This window comes from Salmo salar, chromosome ssa13 (assembly GCF_905237065.1).
Source record: "Salmo salar chromosome ssa13, Ssal_v3.1, whole genome shotgun sequence".
NCBI classification, from domain to species: Eukaryota; Metazoa; Chordata; class Actinopteri; order Salmoniformes; family Salmonidae; genus Salmo; species Salmo salar.
The window spans coordinates 75,876,568-75,896,079 of record NC_059454.1 but is presented as its reverse complement, the minus strand read 5'-3'; the positions used below and the strand labels follow the sequence as shown (position 1 = coordinate 75,896,079).

General features: G+C 40.9%; 1 protein-coding gene across 2 annotated transcripts in view; it reads left to right on the top strand.

The window, feature by feature from the left end:
• LOC106568000 (delta-sarcoglycan) overlaps nt 1-7,900 on the top strand; it is a 351,309-nt gene extending 343,409 nt beyond the window's left edge. For both annotated transcript variants that reach the window (XM_014137970.2, XM_014137971.2), the window contains exons 7-8: nt 813-936; nt 2,732-7,900. In XM_014137970.2, coding sequence (XP_013993445.1) covers nt 813-936; nt 2,732-2,911 — 304 coding nt within the window. In that variant the 3' untranslated portion in view covers nt 2,912-7,900. The remainder of the gene's footprint in view (nt 1-812; nt 937-2,731) is intronic.
• The last annotated feature ends 11,612 nt before the right edge of the window (nt 7,901-19,512 follow it).

Here is a 19,512-nt window from a genome sequence, read left to right as displayed (position 1 = left end):
ATGAAGACAACAAAAGGTAATCAAACTTTTATAATAGTAAATATGATTATGGTGAGTGCTAAACTTGCCGGGTGTCTAAATAGCGAGCCCGTGATGCCTGGGCTATGTACTTAGAATATTGCAAAATGTGCTTTCACCAAAAAGCTATTTTAAAATCGGACATATCGAGTGCATAGAGGACGTCTGTATCTATAATTCTTAAAATAATTGTTATGCTTTTTGTGAACGTTTATCGTGAGTAATTTAGTAAAATGTTAGCGAATTCCCCGGAAGTTTGCGGGGGGTATGCTAGTTCTGAACGTCACATGCTAATGTAAAAAGCTGGTTTTTGATATAAATATGAACTTGATTGAGCAAAACATGCATGTATTGTATAACATAATGTCCTAGGGTTGTCATCTGATGAAGATCATCAAAGGTGAGTGCTGCATTTAGCTGTCTTCTGGGTTTTGGTGACATTATATGCTGGCTTGAAAAATGGGTGTCTGATTATTTCTGGCTTGGTACTCTGCTGACATAATCTAATGTTTTGCTTTCGTTGTAAAGCCTTTTTGAAATCGGACAGTGTGGTTAGATTAACGAGAGTCTTGTCTTTAAATGGCTGTAAAATAGTCATATGTTTGAGAAATTGAAGTAATAGGATTTTTAAGGTTTTGAAAATCGCGCCACTGGCTGCCAGTGGCTGTTACGTAGGTGGGACGCAAGCGTCCCACCTAGCCCATAGAGGTTATTCTGTTTTCTCCCAGGCTCTATCTTGGATATTCTTTACTATATATTGTCATTGGTGGAATTGTCTCTTCTCTCTCTTCCAGACTGGAGTCTCCCACGCGGTCTCTGTACATGGAGGCCCCTAAAGGAATCCAGATCCTAGCAGAGGCAGGGGACATCCAGGCCACGTGTAGAAGTGACCTACGCCTGGAGTCCAAAGACGGAGAGGTAGGGGACCCATTTTCCCAACTTTTATCTTTTCATCTTTCCATCCTCCTCCCTTAAAGCAGTCACTGATCTAAAGGATTTCACTCGATAGCTTTCATTTTCAAGTTATGTCAGATCAGTTCATCACTGATGTCATGAAGGAAGGAGGTCAGGAAGGAAGTAAAACTGCATTAAGAGTTCTCACACTGTGTATACTCTACATCTGTATATCTGTCTGTCAATGTTATGATGTGAGGAAAATGTGGATGAGGGTAAAACTTAATTTGTCCTATTGTTGCCCTTCTTCCAAAGTTTAATAAGAAGACTTAACAGAATCATGTGACTAGATGATATAACACATAAACAGAGACCCCTCTCCATTTTATGGACTTGATGGGACTTATATCAGACATTTTAGTGCTTTGCTAAATCTGTCTGTGAGGTGTCTGCCCTCACACTCCATTTGAGAAGCCTTCCAACTGTCCATGTGTCACCTGCCTGATGTGTGGACAGACACCTCACAGACAGCTCTCGCTCTCTAGGAGCCCCTTGGCACTTCCAACCGCAATTAGTGGTGAGGTTTGCCTATTAGAGACCTGCCCATCCCCCAGCCTTTCTCTCACTGCAGAGATTTGCTCAATAGCAGATGTGTGGAGAAGTCAGCTGAGACTCCCTGCTTAAGTGTTCCAGGTCATTTGATGGGAATGCTTCCCCCAGGTGCCTGATAATGACTCCTTTTACCTTTTTATATATGGAGCAGTTCCACTCCTGGTCGGGCAAATACAAGTCCAGTCCCGGGAGGGCGAGGGAGGTTAGAGAGATGGCATTTAGACTGGGTGGATGGAATGGTAAAGTTGGGTGAAAGAGAAGAAACACCAATTCAAATGGTAATGTCAAATTAAAGTTAGAAGCTATTGCTGGAATTGATAGGTACACTCTTAGGAAAAAGGGTTCCAAAAGTTTTTTGGGGGCAGTCCCCATAGCATAACCTTTTTGGTTTCAGGTAGAACCCTTTGGTGTTCCATGTAGAACCCTCTGTGGAAAGGGTTATACCTTGAACCAAAAGGGTTCTATGTGGAACCAAAAAGGGTTCTTCAAAGGGTTCTCCTATGGGGACAGCCGAAGAAGCCTTTTAGGTTCAAGATAGAAAAAAAGGTGCTAAGAGTGTAGCTTAAACGCCTGGGTATAGATTTGTTCATCTTAAATCATGAAGGAGCGCTCAGAGATGAGTTAGGTGTGTGACCGTTAAGAGGTTATTGCCTGTAGTGGCTTTGTCCGCCGATAGCCACTTTTCTTCAGCCCAGAAGCATGGCAGAGATGCCTTTAGCAAAATGTAGAGTTGTGTTTTGTTTTCTACAATGAACAGATTATGCAAACAGATCTACAGTATATTGTCAACAGTGCTTTGAGTGATCTATCATCTCAAGCTCATTCTGATTGTCTTGTTGTTAGGTAGAGGAGGCTATACTTGGTGATTTTTTAACTAATACATGGGTGGAGTCACACACACAGTTCTCTCTCTCATGCTCACTCCTCGCTCTCTCATGCTCGCTCTCTCATGCTCGCTCTCTCATGCTCGCTCTCTCATTCGCTCTCTCATTCTCTCTCTCACTCTCTCTCTCACTCACTCACTCACTCACTCACTCACTCACTCACTCACTCACTCACTCACTCACTCACTCACTCACTCACTCACTCACTCACTCACTCACTCACTCACTCACTCACTCACTCACTAAGCAACCTACCCACCTACACATACTGTACGTAAATAAAATCCCTCTGCCTTTATCTTCCCTTGTCTCCTCTTGGTCAGATCAATCTGGACGCACGGAGGATCAGGCTGCTGCGTCTGCCGGAGGGCAAGGCCTCTCCATCGGGGACCACCTCCAGACAGACTGTCTATGAGGTGTGCGTCTGTCCCAATGGGAAACTCTTCCTCTCACAGGCCGGGACAGGCTCCACCTGCCAGATCAGCAACAACGTCTGCCTCTAGAACACATACACACACAAAAATATGCACACACACACCGAAACATTTGCACGCACACACACAAGCACTGAAACATACACACACATACATGTATACTGAAACACACACAAACGCTGAAACACATACACATAAAAAAATACCGACACACATGATGCACATTGTTATCAAACCTACACACACACACAGACAGAGACAGAGACAGAGACAGAGAGAGAGAGAGAAAAAAAATACACACATACAAAATACACGCATACAAAATACACGCATACAAAATACACACATACACATACAAAATACACACATAGATCATACCGACACACATGATGCACATTGTTATCAAACACACACACAGAGAGAGAGAGACACACAAACACACACACACAGAGAGACACACACACAAAGTGTTCTGTCCCTCCTAACAACCCTCTGGTTGAGAGGATCCTGAGAGGGATCCTCCTGCGATTTACAAAGAGACACTCAGAGTGACAATGTTCTGTTCGCTGTCCTGAAGACAATTTCAGTACCAGAATCACTAGGGTGATCACCCACATTTAGAAACCCTGCAATATCCTGCCATTTTACACTCTTTGCTTCAAGTCATCTACCACACATGTAGTGACAGAAGGCTCATTGCTATTTTGTTCTATGATTACATTTTTCCAGTTTGTTAGCAGTTCTAACAATATTGTCTCTTGTTTTGAAACATGAAGTGTGTGCCAATAGTGTTTTCTTTTGTGAATGATTTTGATTGTCAATGTGTCAAGCTTGGTAACACTTGCATATCATGTCAATTCACGTCAATGTCGACTTTATAGAATCATGAAGAGAACAACAGCAGCACAGATTTTTTACCCACACAGCTAAGGGAACATTATGGTAAACATTGAGTATATCTCAATATATACCATAGAGTATATACTGTCTATATACCATAAATACCATAGAGAGCATATCTGCAAATCTGTGTATGCGACCAATAAACTTTGATTTGATTTGATGGAGATGTGATGGTCTTCATAGGTGATCACCCTACCATTTCCTCGTACTGGGACTGAACCATTGTGACCCACTCTGTTCAAAGAGGGGAAATTGTGCCTGTGCCTTATATCAATGCACTTGTGGCAAGGAGAAGCACATCACACAGACTTTCTTTTGTTAATGAGTACATTCGATTTTTCCTTTCGGTTAAATCCGTTTTGTGTGTAGAGGATGGGAATGCAAAGATATCTCTGATTCACCCAACTGCATGCACCCACACCCTCTTTCTCCGTCTTCTTATCTCATATTTTTTCAGTGGTTTAATCCCTTTTACAAGAATATTTGGGCCAACATATTGGTAAACACATGTTTTTTGAGATATAAGCGAGAGTCATTTTTTTATATAGTTTATCTGTAAATACACAATCACATCTGTGTGTGTCAAGGACATATCCTCGATAAATGGAGGATATGCTCTTTTGCAAATTAAAGCTTTTATAATATCATGTGTTTTTGTAAAAAAAAAAAAAGATTGAATAAGTCAACATCTTGATATTCTACAGGTACGCATGTATAGTGTACAATGTTTGCCTTTTGGGAGAAGTGATATTGCTTTTTCGTTATTTTGGTCCTCTTTGTGTGAACTTCTCACATGCTGAGCTCAATAGTACACATGAATCCTAGCCCATTTTGTTTGGCAGTTGGGGGTGAGGTCTTTGCATTCCCCGTGTGTTGTGTGGAATTTGTTCTACTAAAGAGCTTTTTTTTGCCTTTTATCGACTGTGTATTTGGCTCTACTTGTTCAATGATGCTCAGAGTAACCGACACACAAACCAAAAAGTGGAGGGGCCCCTACTATGACTTGATACGTAGTCATCTTGTACAGTACTTGTCCTTAGCTCCCATACACTGCAATCCTCCTGAAGCGATCTGAAGTGAACAGTGTCTGTGTTCAAGTTTATTAGAGAGAAAATGGATGTACTCAAGTCCACTTTGCCTTGCATCGACATCCTCTTCCTTTACTCCATTTCAATGGGGCTGTTTGCCTCAGCTTAGACCACTCGTTATTAGTGCAGCATCCCTGCTGAGGAAAGCAATACAGTCTTCAGGAGGGTTTTTACCGCTGGGTTTTTACAGCTCTGTCAATGTTGTGCTACTGTATATTCAAGAGATGTTACGTTTTGTATTGGCTCTGTAAAATGTTTTTTTTTCTCCACATAAAAGCCTTTTATTAATTTAGATTTCAGACGCACACACTGTAAAATGCCACTGAGTATTGCTGATAGTATATAATAAACTAAATGTCAAGATGACTGAAGCATTTCCCCAGGCATATTGAACTGAATTTGGTCAGTTTTATACAGTTATTGTTGTCTGAAAAGCAGATCAGTTGTCCCAAACTACAGCATTCTTATATTTCAGTGTTCTGCACCATGGAAAAGTTATGACACAGACACACACAAAGTGTACAAACCTGAGTGTGTCCAGTGCTAATTGACTAGATCAGAGGACTGTATCAACACCACTCAAATTAAGTTTAACTCCCATTTTCCTCCTCATTATAGACTGTCCAGAGTGTTTGATGTGTGTTTTGATTGGTTAGGAACTGGGCAAATGGCTGCCGTGAGCCTCATTAGTGAGTATTTGCTAAGTGCCCGGTCACTGGTTGCCTCTGCCACAACCCCAATAACAGACTAAGGATTGCAAATCATTAAAAGCAGCCCTAGTCCTCTACTACTCTCCTGTCCACTGCACATACATGTCATTCTGACTCCAGTTATTAGATAGTCTCTGTTTGTAATTCTAAAACAGCGTTTCCAAACCCCAGTCCTCGAGTACCCCCAACAAACTCACCTGATTCAACTCATTGAGGGCTTGATGACTAGTTGACAAGTTGAATCAGGTGTCCGTGTCCGGGGTTACAACAAAAATGTGTGCTGTTGAGGGTACTTGAGGACTGGAGTTGGGAAACACTGCTCTAAAATTTCAGATGCTTCCATGTAGGTTGATTGGACAGTCACTCTCATGACAGTGCTTCTGCGTACACAAACGAATAACCATTATTATGGAGGACTTCCTGTAGAATTATTCTAATGAGAGACACTGTTAATCATTGCCTTCGTTCAAGTCTGTCTTCTGGCCTACTGAAAGAAGATAAATGATCTTATATAGGATGGGGGACTTTAGAATCAGATTTTCCAAAAGTGCTTGATCAAACACAGTTCACACTTAGCTTCAGAAGGATTATCTAAGACCCTTTACATGTTTTGTGAGATAATTTCCCTGCAACTATAGCAGAAAAGCAACCTCAAAGGTCTCATAAGGGTCCATCATTTGACAATAGCTACAGTATGTTTCCTTTAACTGGTCCAATGATTTTTGGTCACCATTTAGAAAGTGACAATTGCCTGTTAAGGGGCGTTTCTATTGAACTATCTTTTAAAAAAGTGTTTCCATTACCCATTTAGGAAAATCACGCATTAAGAAATTGGCGACAACCTGTATGCCCTTCCACCTATTTGTTTTATTTCTCAGGTTGCCCGCAAAAGCCAGCATGGACAGAATGCAATAATGGACTAATATTTGCCATATTCTAATGAAAAATTCTCATGTGCCAACGTATCTCCACGGTCCGTGCAATGGTGAAACTTGCACTCCTGTAGATCTGAAATAATTGGATGTTGATACTTGCCAGGCAACCAGAAAAGCAAGGCAAGTAATTCAGGCATTCTTGAAAGTCATAATTTATTGGAAAAACACAGTTTCCATCATAATTTTTCCAATAAAGAAAGTTAGACAAAGAAAAATACATCCCTGTCGAACGGATAACAATGTGTCAATCTTTAGAAAATGTATCCTATATCTGCCATTTCCATCATCACAATTTCAAAAAAAAATTTGCGACATTGTTGAATAAACCTGGAAATTGAAACCTTCCTAGTGTCTGTCTGGCAGTGGTACTCTTATAGACTGAGAGTCACAGACGTCTTGAAACATACATAGTTTCTCTGTTATGACGGGGATATAATTATATATATTCAATAGGCTAACCGCCAGTGGCTCAAGACACAGAATGATATATATCAGAGATACCATTTTACAAATTTTTTGGGTGTTCTAAACGCTAGCTATGTGTTGTCTCTCACACCTCTCCAGTTGAACGAGATCTAATGAGCTAAAAGCAGGACGTTGAGTGCCATGTTTATGATATTCTAATTTGCAAAATTGTTTTATGAATCTTTAATTCATTAAAATGGGTGTAAACACTAATTGATTGAATGACATATTTTGCGTGTTTCTGAGATATTTAGTTGAAAAAAAAATCTTAGCTGAGTGTAAGTGCATTCTTGTGTAATTTAATTTGTTTTAGTTCTTAGCTTAACAAATATGTGTTATGTCACGTCTTGAGGCGATTTTGAACAGCATTACATGTGAAAGGAGCACAAAATGTTGATGAGGGCATGAGGACAAAATGACACTCACAATCAATAATCTTTTCACTTCGTACCTTGCTTTGGGTTTGACATTAGGGGCCATTCTCTCGTGTCTGAAAATAGTGTGCAGCTTGTCATTTCGAACGAGACATTGGTTACCTGTCCTCTATTCAATCAAAAGAGGATGCTTATGTCATATTTTAAGATACAGATCTGATATAACGCTTTCAGGAGTGATAGCTGTGTCATCCATGCTCGAGTATGAGGTATTAATTTAGTTCACATACATTTATTTAGTCCTCTTTGAGAAGATTCAATTACGATTAAAACACATTTTTGCAAAGGCTGAGAAGTCATTGTAACGTTTTTTTCTCGTTTTGTGTTTGTTTGTTTTCACTGTGATGTAAATGAAGAAGATCCTCGCACATTCTATGCAAAACAAATGGATATAGACAGCATTGTAATAATGCGAATACGTGTCAGTTAACTATCTTACATTTATTATACTTTCTGTATACAGTTTGTATTTATGAATTGAGTTGCAATCTAAAATGTATCAATAAACTTATTTAAAAAATAATTGCTTCATTTGTGTGCATATTCACTCTTCTGTCCGTCAGATAATTGTTCTACGTTTTCACGTCCTTGTTTATGTTATACCCTCTAGTAACTCAGTTAAAAACCCAGTGCAGTCAAAAACGTGATTTTGCAGTGTTTTATATATACACTGCTCAAAAAACTAAAGGGAACACTTAAACAACACATCCTAGATCTGAATGAAAGAAATAATGTTATTAAATATTTATTTCTTTACATAGTTGAATGTGCTGACAACAAAATCACACAAAAATAATCAATGGAAATCCAATTTATCAACCCATGGAGGTCTGGATTTGGAGTCACACTCAAAATTAAAGTGGAAAACCACACTACAGGCTGATCCAACTTTGATGTAATGTCCTTAAAACAAGTAAAAATTAGGCTCAGTAGTGTGTGTGGCCTCCACGTGCCTGTATGACATCCCTACAACGCCTGGGCATGCTCCTGATGAGGTGGCGGATGGTCTCCTGAGGGATCTCCTCCCAGACCTGGACTAAAGCATCCGCCAACTCCTGGACAGTCTGTTGTGCAACGTGGCGTTGGTGGATGGAGCGAGACATGGTGTCCCAGATGTGCTCAATTGGATTCAGGTCTGGGGAACGGGCGGGCCAGTCCATAGCATCAATGCCTTCCTCTTGCAGGAACTGCTGACACACTCCAGCCACATGAGGTCTAGCATTGTCTTGCATTAGGAGGAACCCAGGGCCAACCGCACCAGCATATGGTCTCACAAGGGGTCTGAGGATCTCATCTCGGTACCTAATGGCAGTCAGGCTACCTCTGGCGAGCACATGGAGGGCTGTGCGGCCTCCCAAAGAAATTCCACCCCACACCATGACTGACCCACCGCCAAACCGGTCATGCTGGAGGATGTTGCAGGCAGCAGAACGTTCTCCACGGCGTCTCCAGACTCTGTCACGTCTGTCACATGTGCTCAGTGTGAACCTGCTTTCATCTGTGAAGAGCACAGGGCGCCAGTGGCGAATTTGCCAATCTTGGTGTTCTCTGGCAAATGCCAAACGTCCTGCACGGTGTTGGGCTGTAAGCACAACCCCTACCTGTGGACGTCGGGCCCTCATACCACCCTCATGGAGTCTGTTTCTGACCGTTTGAGCAGACACATGCACATTTGTGGCCTGCTGGAGGTCATTTTGCAGGGCTCTGGCAGCGCTCCTCCTGCTCCTCCTTGCACAAAGGCGGCGGTAGCGGTCCTGCTGCTGGGTTGTTGCCCTCCTACGGCCTCCTCCACGTCTCCTGATGTACTGGCCTGTCTCCTGGTAGCGCCTCCATGCTCTGGACACTACGCTGACAGACACAGCAAACCTTCTTGCCACAGCTCGCATTGATATGTGCCATCCTGGATGAGCTGCACTACCTGAGCCACTTGTGTGGGTTGTAGACTCCGTCTCATGCTACCACTAGAGTGAAAGCACCGCCAGCATTCAAAAGTGACCAAAACATCAGCCAGGAAGCATAGGAACTGAGAAGTTGTCTGTGGTCTCCACCTGCAGAACCACTCCTTTATTGGGGGTGTCTTGCTTATTGCCTATAATTTCCACCTGTTGTCTATTCCATTTGCACAACAGCATGTGAAATTCATTGTCAATCAGTATTGCTTCCTAAGTGGACAGTTTGATTTCACAGAAGTGTGATTGACTTGGAGTTACATTGTGTTGTTTAAGTGTTCCCTTTATTTTTTTGAGCAGTATATATTTCCACACTATGATGTTGGAATAATACTGTGAAATTGTGAAGAAAAATGGTAATGCCCTTTTAGTGTAAGAGGTGTTTGTAAGGGAAAACCCCCCTAATTTGGACAAAATAACATGGGAACATATTGGCATAGCACGAATCATACACACGATTGTAAATACCACCGAAGCGGTCCATCTCCGGGCCAATCATATGGCAATTTTCCGATGGCAATTGCCAATTGTAACACCCCAAATTTCCTTTAGATGGCGAGCGCGCTCCACCGTGGATTTTCATACAGCAAATGATACCCAAGTCTACACCCAAGGGTCAGATTTTGATAATATGACATTTTTTTTGAAAACTTATCAACCCTTAAAAAAGTGGTTTCTGGACCGTTTTTAAATTTTTTTTTATTGTTATGTCAATTACACATGTATAAGAACTGTATGAACATGCTTATGACGTTTTTTATTGACATCGTTTTTTGGGTTGCTTTTGCTTGTGCACAAGGCATATGTTTTGTGCATTTTGAATATGATTTCATAGGAAAAAAGTGACTTTTTTTTTGTTCATTTTTTTTTCAAAATGACATGTCCAAATGCTTTTTTTTGTCAATTATGAAAGTATTGAATGTGCCAAATCACAGCAAATATCCAATAGATGGCTAGAGCTCTCCGCAGTGAATTTTCATATTGCAAATGTAACACAATTCAAGACCCAAGAGTCAAATTTTGAAAAAATGACATATTTTTTGAAAACTTTTCAACCCCTTAAAAAGTGGTTTCTGGACCGTTTTTTGAATTTTTTTCGATTGTTATGTCAATTACACATGTATAACAGCTGTATGAACATGCTAATGACGTTTTTTATTGACATACTTTTTTGGGTTGTTTTTGCTTGTGCATAAGGCATATGTTTTGTGCATTTGGAATATGATTTCATAGGAAGTCATAAGTGCCATATTTGCTTGTGCATAAGGCATATGATTTGTGCATTTGGAAAATGATTTCATAGGAAGTCAAAAGTGACATATTTTTTTTGTTTTTTTGCCAAATGCCATTAGAAATGTGCAAATGAAATGTCCAATTCTTTTTTTGTCAATTATACGTGTATGAAAGTATTGAAGGTGCCAAATCAGGATGTTTGTCCGTTTGCCATGTACGATCATAGGAAGTCGGTTTCCAAACCCAAAAGTCAGTGAACCATAGTCCAAATGGCATTTATACTGCCCAAATGATATATAGCCCTATGTTAAGCTATACGCGTTACGTTTGCAATATGATTCAATGGGCATTTAGTATCACGAATTTAGGCATGCTCAAAAATACTGCAGAAATGCATAATTGACTGTCCCGATGATCTCGGTATGGCCGGACAGTGACTGTGGTTCCTCTCCATGGCTCTATGGTGACATGAGAGAAGTGGGACTGTCGTTTTTTAGCGTATTTTTAAAAAAAATGTCCAAAATGACTAGGGGCGCCCCATATTGGATGGGCACTGATGGAAGGTGCTCCCTACCCAACCGTGGACCCCTTGCACCCCCCTAAAGGCATTTAAAACCCTTCTAAAAAATTAATCCTGGTAACCCATTTCGGGTCACCATGTGCACGGATGCGCATTTGCAAAATGTTTCAATGGGCCTCAACATCACGAATTTGGCATGCTCACAAACACTGCAGAAATGCATAATTGACTGTCCCAATGAACTGGGGATGGCCGTGCAGTGACTGTGGTTCCTCTCTATCGCTCATTGTGTTGATTTCATCATGTCAACTTTGGTGATATTTTTTGCTGTTGAATCATATTGCAAATGCACGTTACGTTTGCAATATTGCGCGTTACGTTTGCAATATGATTCATCATGTCAACTTTGGTGATATTTATTGCTGTTGAATCATATTGCAAATGCACATTACATTTGCAATATTGCGCGTTACGTTTGCAATATGATTCAATGGGCATTTAGCATCACGAATTTAGGCATGCTCAAAAATACTGCAGAAATGCATAATTGACTGGCCCGATGAACTCGGGATGGCCGGGCAGTGACTGTGGTTCCTCTCCATTGCTCGTCACCCAGCAGTCAGCGTCCATCAGTCAATTAGATGTCATTCTGACACCAAACTGATACCATCTGACACCAAATCCACTTTTTCCAACTCGTATAGAAGCCAACTATCACATATGTCAGAGAAGGCCCATAATTCACAGTGCTTTCAATTTTAACCATAAAAACATAAAACACATAGTTACGTTATAGCTGCGGGTCCAGCTCTGACAATATGTGTAGGCCTATGTGAGGCGACCCCGAATCCCAAGTTTCGGCTCGATAGGTCATTCGGTGCCCGAGCAATGGCCTTAATTGGTGCTGAAAATCCACTTTTTCAGGGCGTTACTACGGGGTCCCTGAATGAGCTATCTGACAGAGACATTGGGGTCCGTCTCTATGGGCCGAGGCGGTTTCAATGCACCTAGTCTTGCGACTCTGGGACATTTCTACATGTCGCCATGTCCGTGATATTCAAAATGAATTGAACATATTGCAAATGCACGAGGCGGTTTATCGGTCTGAGAACCTTCTAGAGCCACATAAATCACCGTGCACTATCGACTTTAGCTCTAGAACAGGTTTCTAAAATTTTGGAGCTCTAGGTCTGACGGTTCTTGAATCGTTTGAACGAAAATAACTATTGAAGGCGGTTTAAGCCTCTAAGCCCCACACTATGTACCTATGGCCAAATTGTGTGTGTGTGTGTGTGTTTTAGGTTTTTTTTTGCAAAAAGAATAGACACACGTTGTCTTTGGGGTAGGCATATACAGAATCCTGAATATGAAGTCTCTACCTTAAGAATTGACTTAATGACAGATGGTTGAGTTGCGTGATTTTCACTATGTGCAGGTTAAATGACAATAGCTCTAGGCTGTTTTTAACCTGTTAGGGCTAGGGGGCAGCATTTGCACGTCTGGATAAAAAAAATGTACCCGATTTAATCTGGTTACTAATCCTACCCAGTAACTAGAATATGCATATACTTATTATATATGGATAGAAAACACTCTAAAGTTTCTAAAACTGTTTGAATGGTGTCTGTGAGTATAACAGAACTCATTTGGCAGGCAAAACCCTGAGACATTTTCTGACAGGAAGTGGATACCTGATGTGTTGTATTACCTTTAAACCTATCCCATTGAAAAACACAGGGGCTGAGGAATATTTTGGCACTTCCTATTGCTTCCACTAGATGTCACCAGCCTTTACAAAGTGTTTTGAGTCTTCTGGAGGGAGATCTGACCGAACAAGAGCCATGGAACGATGATGTCCCATTAGACACCTGGCGCGCGAGTTCATGTTGGGTACCCTCGTTCCAATACGTTATAAAAGAGTATGCATTCGTCCACCTTGAATATTATTCATGTTCTGGTTAAAAAGGCCCTAATGATTTATGCTATACAACGTTTGACATGTTTGAACGAACGTAAATATATTTTTTCCCCTCGTTCATGACGAGAAGTCCGGCTGGCTTAGATCATGTGCTAACAAGACGGAGATTTTTGGACATAAATGATGAGCTTTTTTGAACAAAACTACATTCGTTATGGACCTGTGATACCTGGAAGTGACATCTGATGAAGAGAATCAAAGGTAATGGATTATTTACATAGTATTTTCGATTTTAGATCTCCCCAACATGACGTCTAGTCTGTATCGCAACGCGTATTTTTCTGGGCGCAGTGCTCAGATTATTGCAAAGTGTGATTTCCCAGTAAGGTTATTTTTAAATCTGGCAAGTTGATTGCGTTCAAGAGATGTAAATCTATAATTCTTTAAATGACAATATAATATTTTACCAATGTTTTCTAATTTTAATTATTTAATTTGTGACGCTGACTTGACTGCCGGTTATTGGAGGGAAACGATTTCCTCAACATCAATGCCATAGTAAAACGCTGTTTTTGGATATAAATATGAACTTGATAGAACTAAAAATGCATGCATTGTCTAACATAATGTCCTAGGAGTGTCATCTGATGGAGATTGTAAAAGGTTAGTGCATCATTTTAGCTGGTTTTATGGTTTTGGTGACCCGGTCTTTGAATTGACAAAACATTACACACAACTCTTGTAAATGTACTGTCCTAACATACTCTAAATTTATGCTTTCGCCGTAAAACCTTTTTGAAATCGTAAAACGTGGTTAGATTAAGGAGATGTTTATCTTTCAAAGGGTGTAAAATAGTTGTATGTTTGAAAAATTTGAATTTTGACATTTATTTGGATTCAAATTTGCCGCTCTTGAAATGCACCTGCTGTTGATGGAGTGCACCACGGGTGGCACGCTAGCGTCCCACCTAGCCCATAGAGGTTAACCACTTCCGGTTGTCACAGGAAGCTCTTGCTCCACACACGTTGTCTTTGGGGTAGACATAAACAGAATCCTGAATATGAAGTCTCTACCTTAAGAATTGACTGAATGACAGATGGTTGAGTTGCGTGATTTTCACTATGTGCGTTATATATGACAATTGCTCTAGGCTGTTTTTAACAACTTCCGGTTGTCACAGGAAGCTCTTGCTCCACACACGTTGTCTTTGGGGTAGACATAAACAGAATCCTGAATATGAACTCTCTACCTTAAAAATTGACTGAATGACAGATGGTTGAGTTGCGTGATTTTCACTATGTGCGTTTTATATGACAATAGCTCTAGGCTGTTTTTAACAACTTCCGGTTGTCACAGGAAGCTCTTGCTCCACACACGTTGTCTTTGGGGTAGACATAAACAGAATCCTGAATATGAACTCTCTACCTTAAGAATTGACTGAATGACAGATGGTTGAGTTGCGTGATTTTCACTATGTGCGTTTTATATGACAATAGCTCTAGGCTGTTTTTAACCACTTCCGGTTGTCACAGGAAGCTCTTGCTCCACACACGTTGTCTTTGGGGTAGACATAAACAGAATCCTGAATATGAAGTCTCTACCTTAAGAATTGACTGAATCACAGATGGTTGAGTTGCGTGATTTTCACTATGTGCGTTTTATATGACAATAGCTCTAGGCTGTTTTTAACCACTTCCGGTTGTCACAGGAAGCTCTTGCTCCACACACGTTGTCTTTGGGGTAGACATAAACAGAATCCTGAATATGAAGTCTCTACCTTAAGAATTGACTGAATGACAGATGGTTGAGCTGCGTGATTTTCACTATCTGCTTGTTGGCCATATGACAATAGCTCTAGGCTGTTTTTAACAACTTCCGGTTGTCACAGGAAGCTCTTGCTCCACACACGTTGTCTTTGGGGTAGACATAAACAGAATCCTGAATATGAAGTCTCTACCTTAAGAATTGACTGAATGACAGATGGTTGAGTTGCGTGATTTTCACTATGTGCGTTTTATATGACAATTGCTCTAGGCTGTTTTTAACAACTTCCGGTTGTCACAGGAAGCTCTTGCTCCACACACGTTGTCTTTGGGGTAGACATAAACAGAATCCTGAATATGAACTCTCTACCTTAAGAATTGACTGAATGACACATGGTTGAGTTGCGTGATTTTTACTATCTGCAGGTTGCTTATATGACAATAGCTCTAGGGTGATTTTAACAACTTCCGGTTGCTCCAGGAACCTTAGAATCGACACAGGTAGACCTCACAGTAGCCTGATGGATTGTTATAGAAGACAGGTTCATAAGGCATTCATAACCCACATAGACTTCAGGTTGAATTTAGGAGAATTGTCTATGTATTCCTATGGGGAGAGAAGTCATTGCACACTTTTTGATCTAAACACCTTCTTTTTACTGTGAAGGGTTAATGCCACAGGGTCAAGGTTAGGCTTGCACAGATCGGGAGGACCTCAGGAACGCTCCTGAGGTTGAATTGTGCTTCTAACCCTAACGGTTCTCTCACTGTCACCCAAAAGCACTTGACATATTGGTGCAGGCATCATTTTGGGCCTAGTTTTCTCACGGTCACTGCGCTCAGACCGAGCGAGCTACCGTCAAGCGGGGCGTCTCATTGAACTCGGCACAGCCTAGAGATAATGGTAATGCCATTGCAGGCTCTTTGTGTCTTTAAGCACCGCATTGTGTCACTCCGTCCTTGCTGTGTGTGTGTGAGAGAGAGCTTTTCTTAGATATCTGATTGGATATATGACTGAATTACAGTTCATGAGGGTTGCCTAGTCACACATATGAAGTTGTGGAAAGATCTGATCTTTTTAACCCTTCAAAACAGCCCCTATGACACCATTTTAAGGCACTTCTGGTTGACACAGGAATCTGAACGTTAGGCTCTTATAGAATATTGAGTTTTAGGTCTTTATGTTAAGAACTGACTCATTTACAGAGGGTTGAACAAGTGTGTGTTGTTTCAGAAAATCAGAGAAAATCACAGAAATCTCGCAGAGCTCCGAAACCCGCCTTAACGGACTCATCTGAACACGCTGCAACTGGATATGTAACTTTTTTTTTAAAACCCTCCTATTGTTGAATATCACCAATGTGTCATTGTACAATTTCTCTGAAATGAACATTGGTAAATGCATGGTTCCTTTTTTCCTGACACCGTAGGCTCATGTAGTTTGATGTGAAGCGGTCAAATCAGCACTCTATTTTCCTGTTTGACTTTCAATCCCAGAAAAAAAGCCTTAACTCGAAAAGCGTCGAGGCCTCGACTCCATCCTGTTCGGGGCCAACTGCCCATAATGCCAAACCCACGCAGACCGAGTTTCGTCTTCGAATTCTTTTCCGTTTAGGAGAAAAAGCCGTGTCGTGATTGGTGATATATGTTACATTTGCAATATGATTCCGTTCGCCCTCCCGTGGAATAATCCGGGACTGCAAAAAAATGACCAAATTTTGAAAAATTTATTAAACGGAAACGTAAGGTCCGAGAGACTCCGTTCGATGACTTCCTGGAAGATCCGGCCCCTGTGAGCGGCCCGACGCCGTCCGCGGATTTATCGGACGTAGTCGGACGTCTAGTAAGGGAGCGTACATTTGCAACATGTACTTTCTCACTAACCACACAGCTGGCGCACGAGAGTTCCCTTCATGTATGAAAAGACCTCCTGAAATTTCAACCTGTTTTGGTGGGATGAAGTTTTGGCCTGGCTGGTGACATCAATAGGTTGTAAATTAGTTCATAGAGAATTGCCAGGTGACGTACAATGCCTCCGGGCAGCCATGTTGGAAGACCCCCCAATTCGTCTGACAACAACAACTGAGCTGCTACCACAAAATGCATGATAACAGTGCCTAAAATGACTTGATTCATCACCATGGTCAATTTCTGTGCCGTATTTGGCTGTTCTAACAAAGCAGGAAAGACGACATGGATTTTGTTTTACAGGTGTGCTCCGATCATTTCATCACTGGTAAGTCAGATTCTGCGTTTAGTTTAGCTTTTAGCTGTTATGCTAACCAGGTGTTAACAACAAGACTAAGTAGCCAACATTAGCTAGCTAGATAGCTTGTAGTCTGTCTAGCTAGTAAGTGTCTCTCTCATAGGCAGTGTGTGAGTTTCAAGTTTTGGGGAAGCTATTTTTTCCACCATAAAAATCTGTCTTTATAATAAAGTCAGATCAAATCAAATGTATTTATAAAGCTCTTTTTTACATCAGAAGTTGTCACAAAGTGCTTATACAGAACCCAGCCTAAAACCCAAAGAGCAAGCAATGCAGATGTAGAAGCACGTTAGCTAGGAAAAACTCTCTACAAAGGCAGGAATCTAGAAAGAAACCTAGAGAGTAACCAGGCTCTGAGGAGTGGCCAGTCCTCTTCTGGCTGTGATGGGGGGAGATTATAAGAGTACATGGCCATTAACCTCTATGGGCTAGGTGGGACGCTAGCGTGCCACCCGTGGTGCACTCCATCAACAGCAGGTGCATTTCAAGAGCGGCAAATTTGAATCCAAATAAATGTCAAAATTCAAATTTTTCAAACATACAACTATTTTACACCCTTTGAAAGATAAACATCTCCTTAATCTAACCACGTTTTACGATTTCAAAAAGGTTTTACGGCGAAAGCATAAATTTAGAGTATGTTAGGACAGTACATTTACAAGAGTTGTGTGTAATGTTTTGTCAAGTCAAAGACAGGGTCACCAAAACCATAAAACCAGCTAAAATGATGCACTAACCTTTTACAATCTCCATCAGATGACACTCCTAGGACATTATGTTAGACAATGCATGCATTTTTAGTTCTATCAAGTTCATATTTATATCCAAAAACAGCGTTTTACTATGGCATTGATGTTGAGGAAATCGTTTCCCTCCAATAACCGGCAGTCAAGTCAGCGTCACAAATTAAATAATTAAAATTAGAAAACATTGGTAAAATATTAAATTGTCATTTAAAGAATTATAGATTTACATCTCTTGAACGCAATCAACTTGCCAGATTTAAAAATAACCTTACTGGGAAATCACACTTTGCAATAATCTGAGCACTGCGCCCAGAAAAATACGCGTTGCGATACAGACTAGACGTCATGTTGGGGAGATCTAAAATCGAAAATACTATGTAAATAATCCATTACCTTTGATTCTCTTCATCAGATGTCACTTCCAGGTATCACAGGTCCATAACGAATGTAGTTTTGTTCAAAAAAGCTCATCATTTATGTCCAAAAATCTCCGTCTTGTTAGCACATGATCTAAGCCAGCCGGACTTCTCGTCATGAACGAGGGGAAAAAAATATTTACGTTCGTTCAAACATGTCAAACGTTGTATAGCATAAATCATTAGGGCCTTTTTAACCAGAACATGAATAATATTCAAGGTGGACGAATGCATACTCTTTTATAACGTATTGGAACGAGGGTACCCAACATGAACTCGCGCGCCAGGTGTCTAATGGGACATCATCGTTCCATGGCTCTTGTTCGGTCAGATCTCCCTCCAGAAGACTCAAAACACTTTGTAAAGGCTGGTGACATCTAGTGGAAGCAATAGGAAGTGCCAAAATATTCCTCAGCCCCTGTGTTTTTCAATGGGATAGGTTTAAAGGTAATACAACACATCAGGTATCCACTTCCTGTCAGAAAATGTCTCAGGGTTTTGCCTGCCAAATGAGTTCTGTTATACTCACAGACACCATTCAAACAGTTTTAGAAACTTTAGAGTGTTTTCTATCCATATATAATAAGTATATGCATATTCTAGTTACTGGGTAGGATTAGTAACCAGATTAAATCGGGTACATTTTTTTATCCAGACGTGCAAATGCTGCCCCCTAGCCCTAACAGGTTAAGGCCTGATTGTTCTTCAAGATGTTAAAACGTTCATAATGAACAGTAGGTTCAAATAATAAATCACAGTGGTTATGGAGGGTGCAATAGATCAGCACCTCAGGAGTAAATGTCAGTTGGCTTTTCATAGCCGAGCATTCAGAGATGTGAGAGAGAGAGAGAGAGAGAGAGAGAGAGAGAGAGAGAGAGAGAGAGAGAGAGAGAGAGAGAGAGAGAGAGAGAGAGAGAGAGAGAGAGAGAGAGAGAGAGAGAGAGAGAGAGAGAGAGAGAGAGAGAGAGAGAGAGAGAGAGAGAGAGAGAGTGTGAGAGTGTGACGAAAACAGTAGGTCCGGGACAAGGTTGCATGTCCGGTGAACAGGTCAGTGTTCCAACAGTTGAAACTGGATCAGCAGCACGACCAGCAAGGAGTTATCAGTCCAGGTAGTCCTGAGGCAGTGAGACAAAATGGTTGTCATATGATGTGCCAATCTGAATGATTCTCTTGTGCCATTTAAGTAAAGAGCACCATCACCTTGTATTCATGACAAAAGTGCCCCCTTTGAAGGGTGAATCAATAACTTCTAAATAAACAGAAACACAGTTTCACAGTCATTTATTTGAGGACACGTATGAATATATGAAACGTAATCTGGAA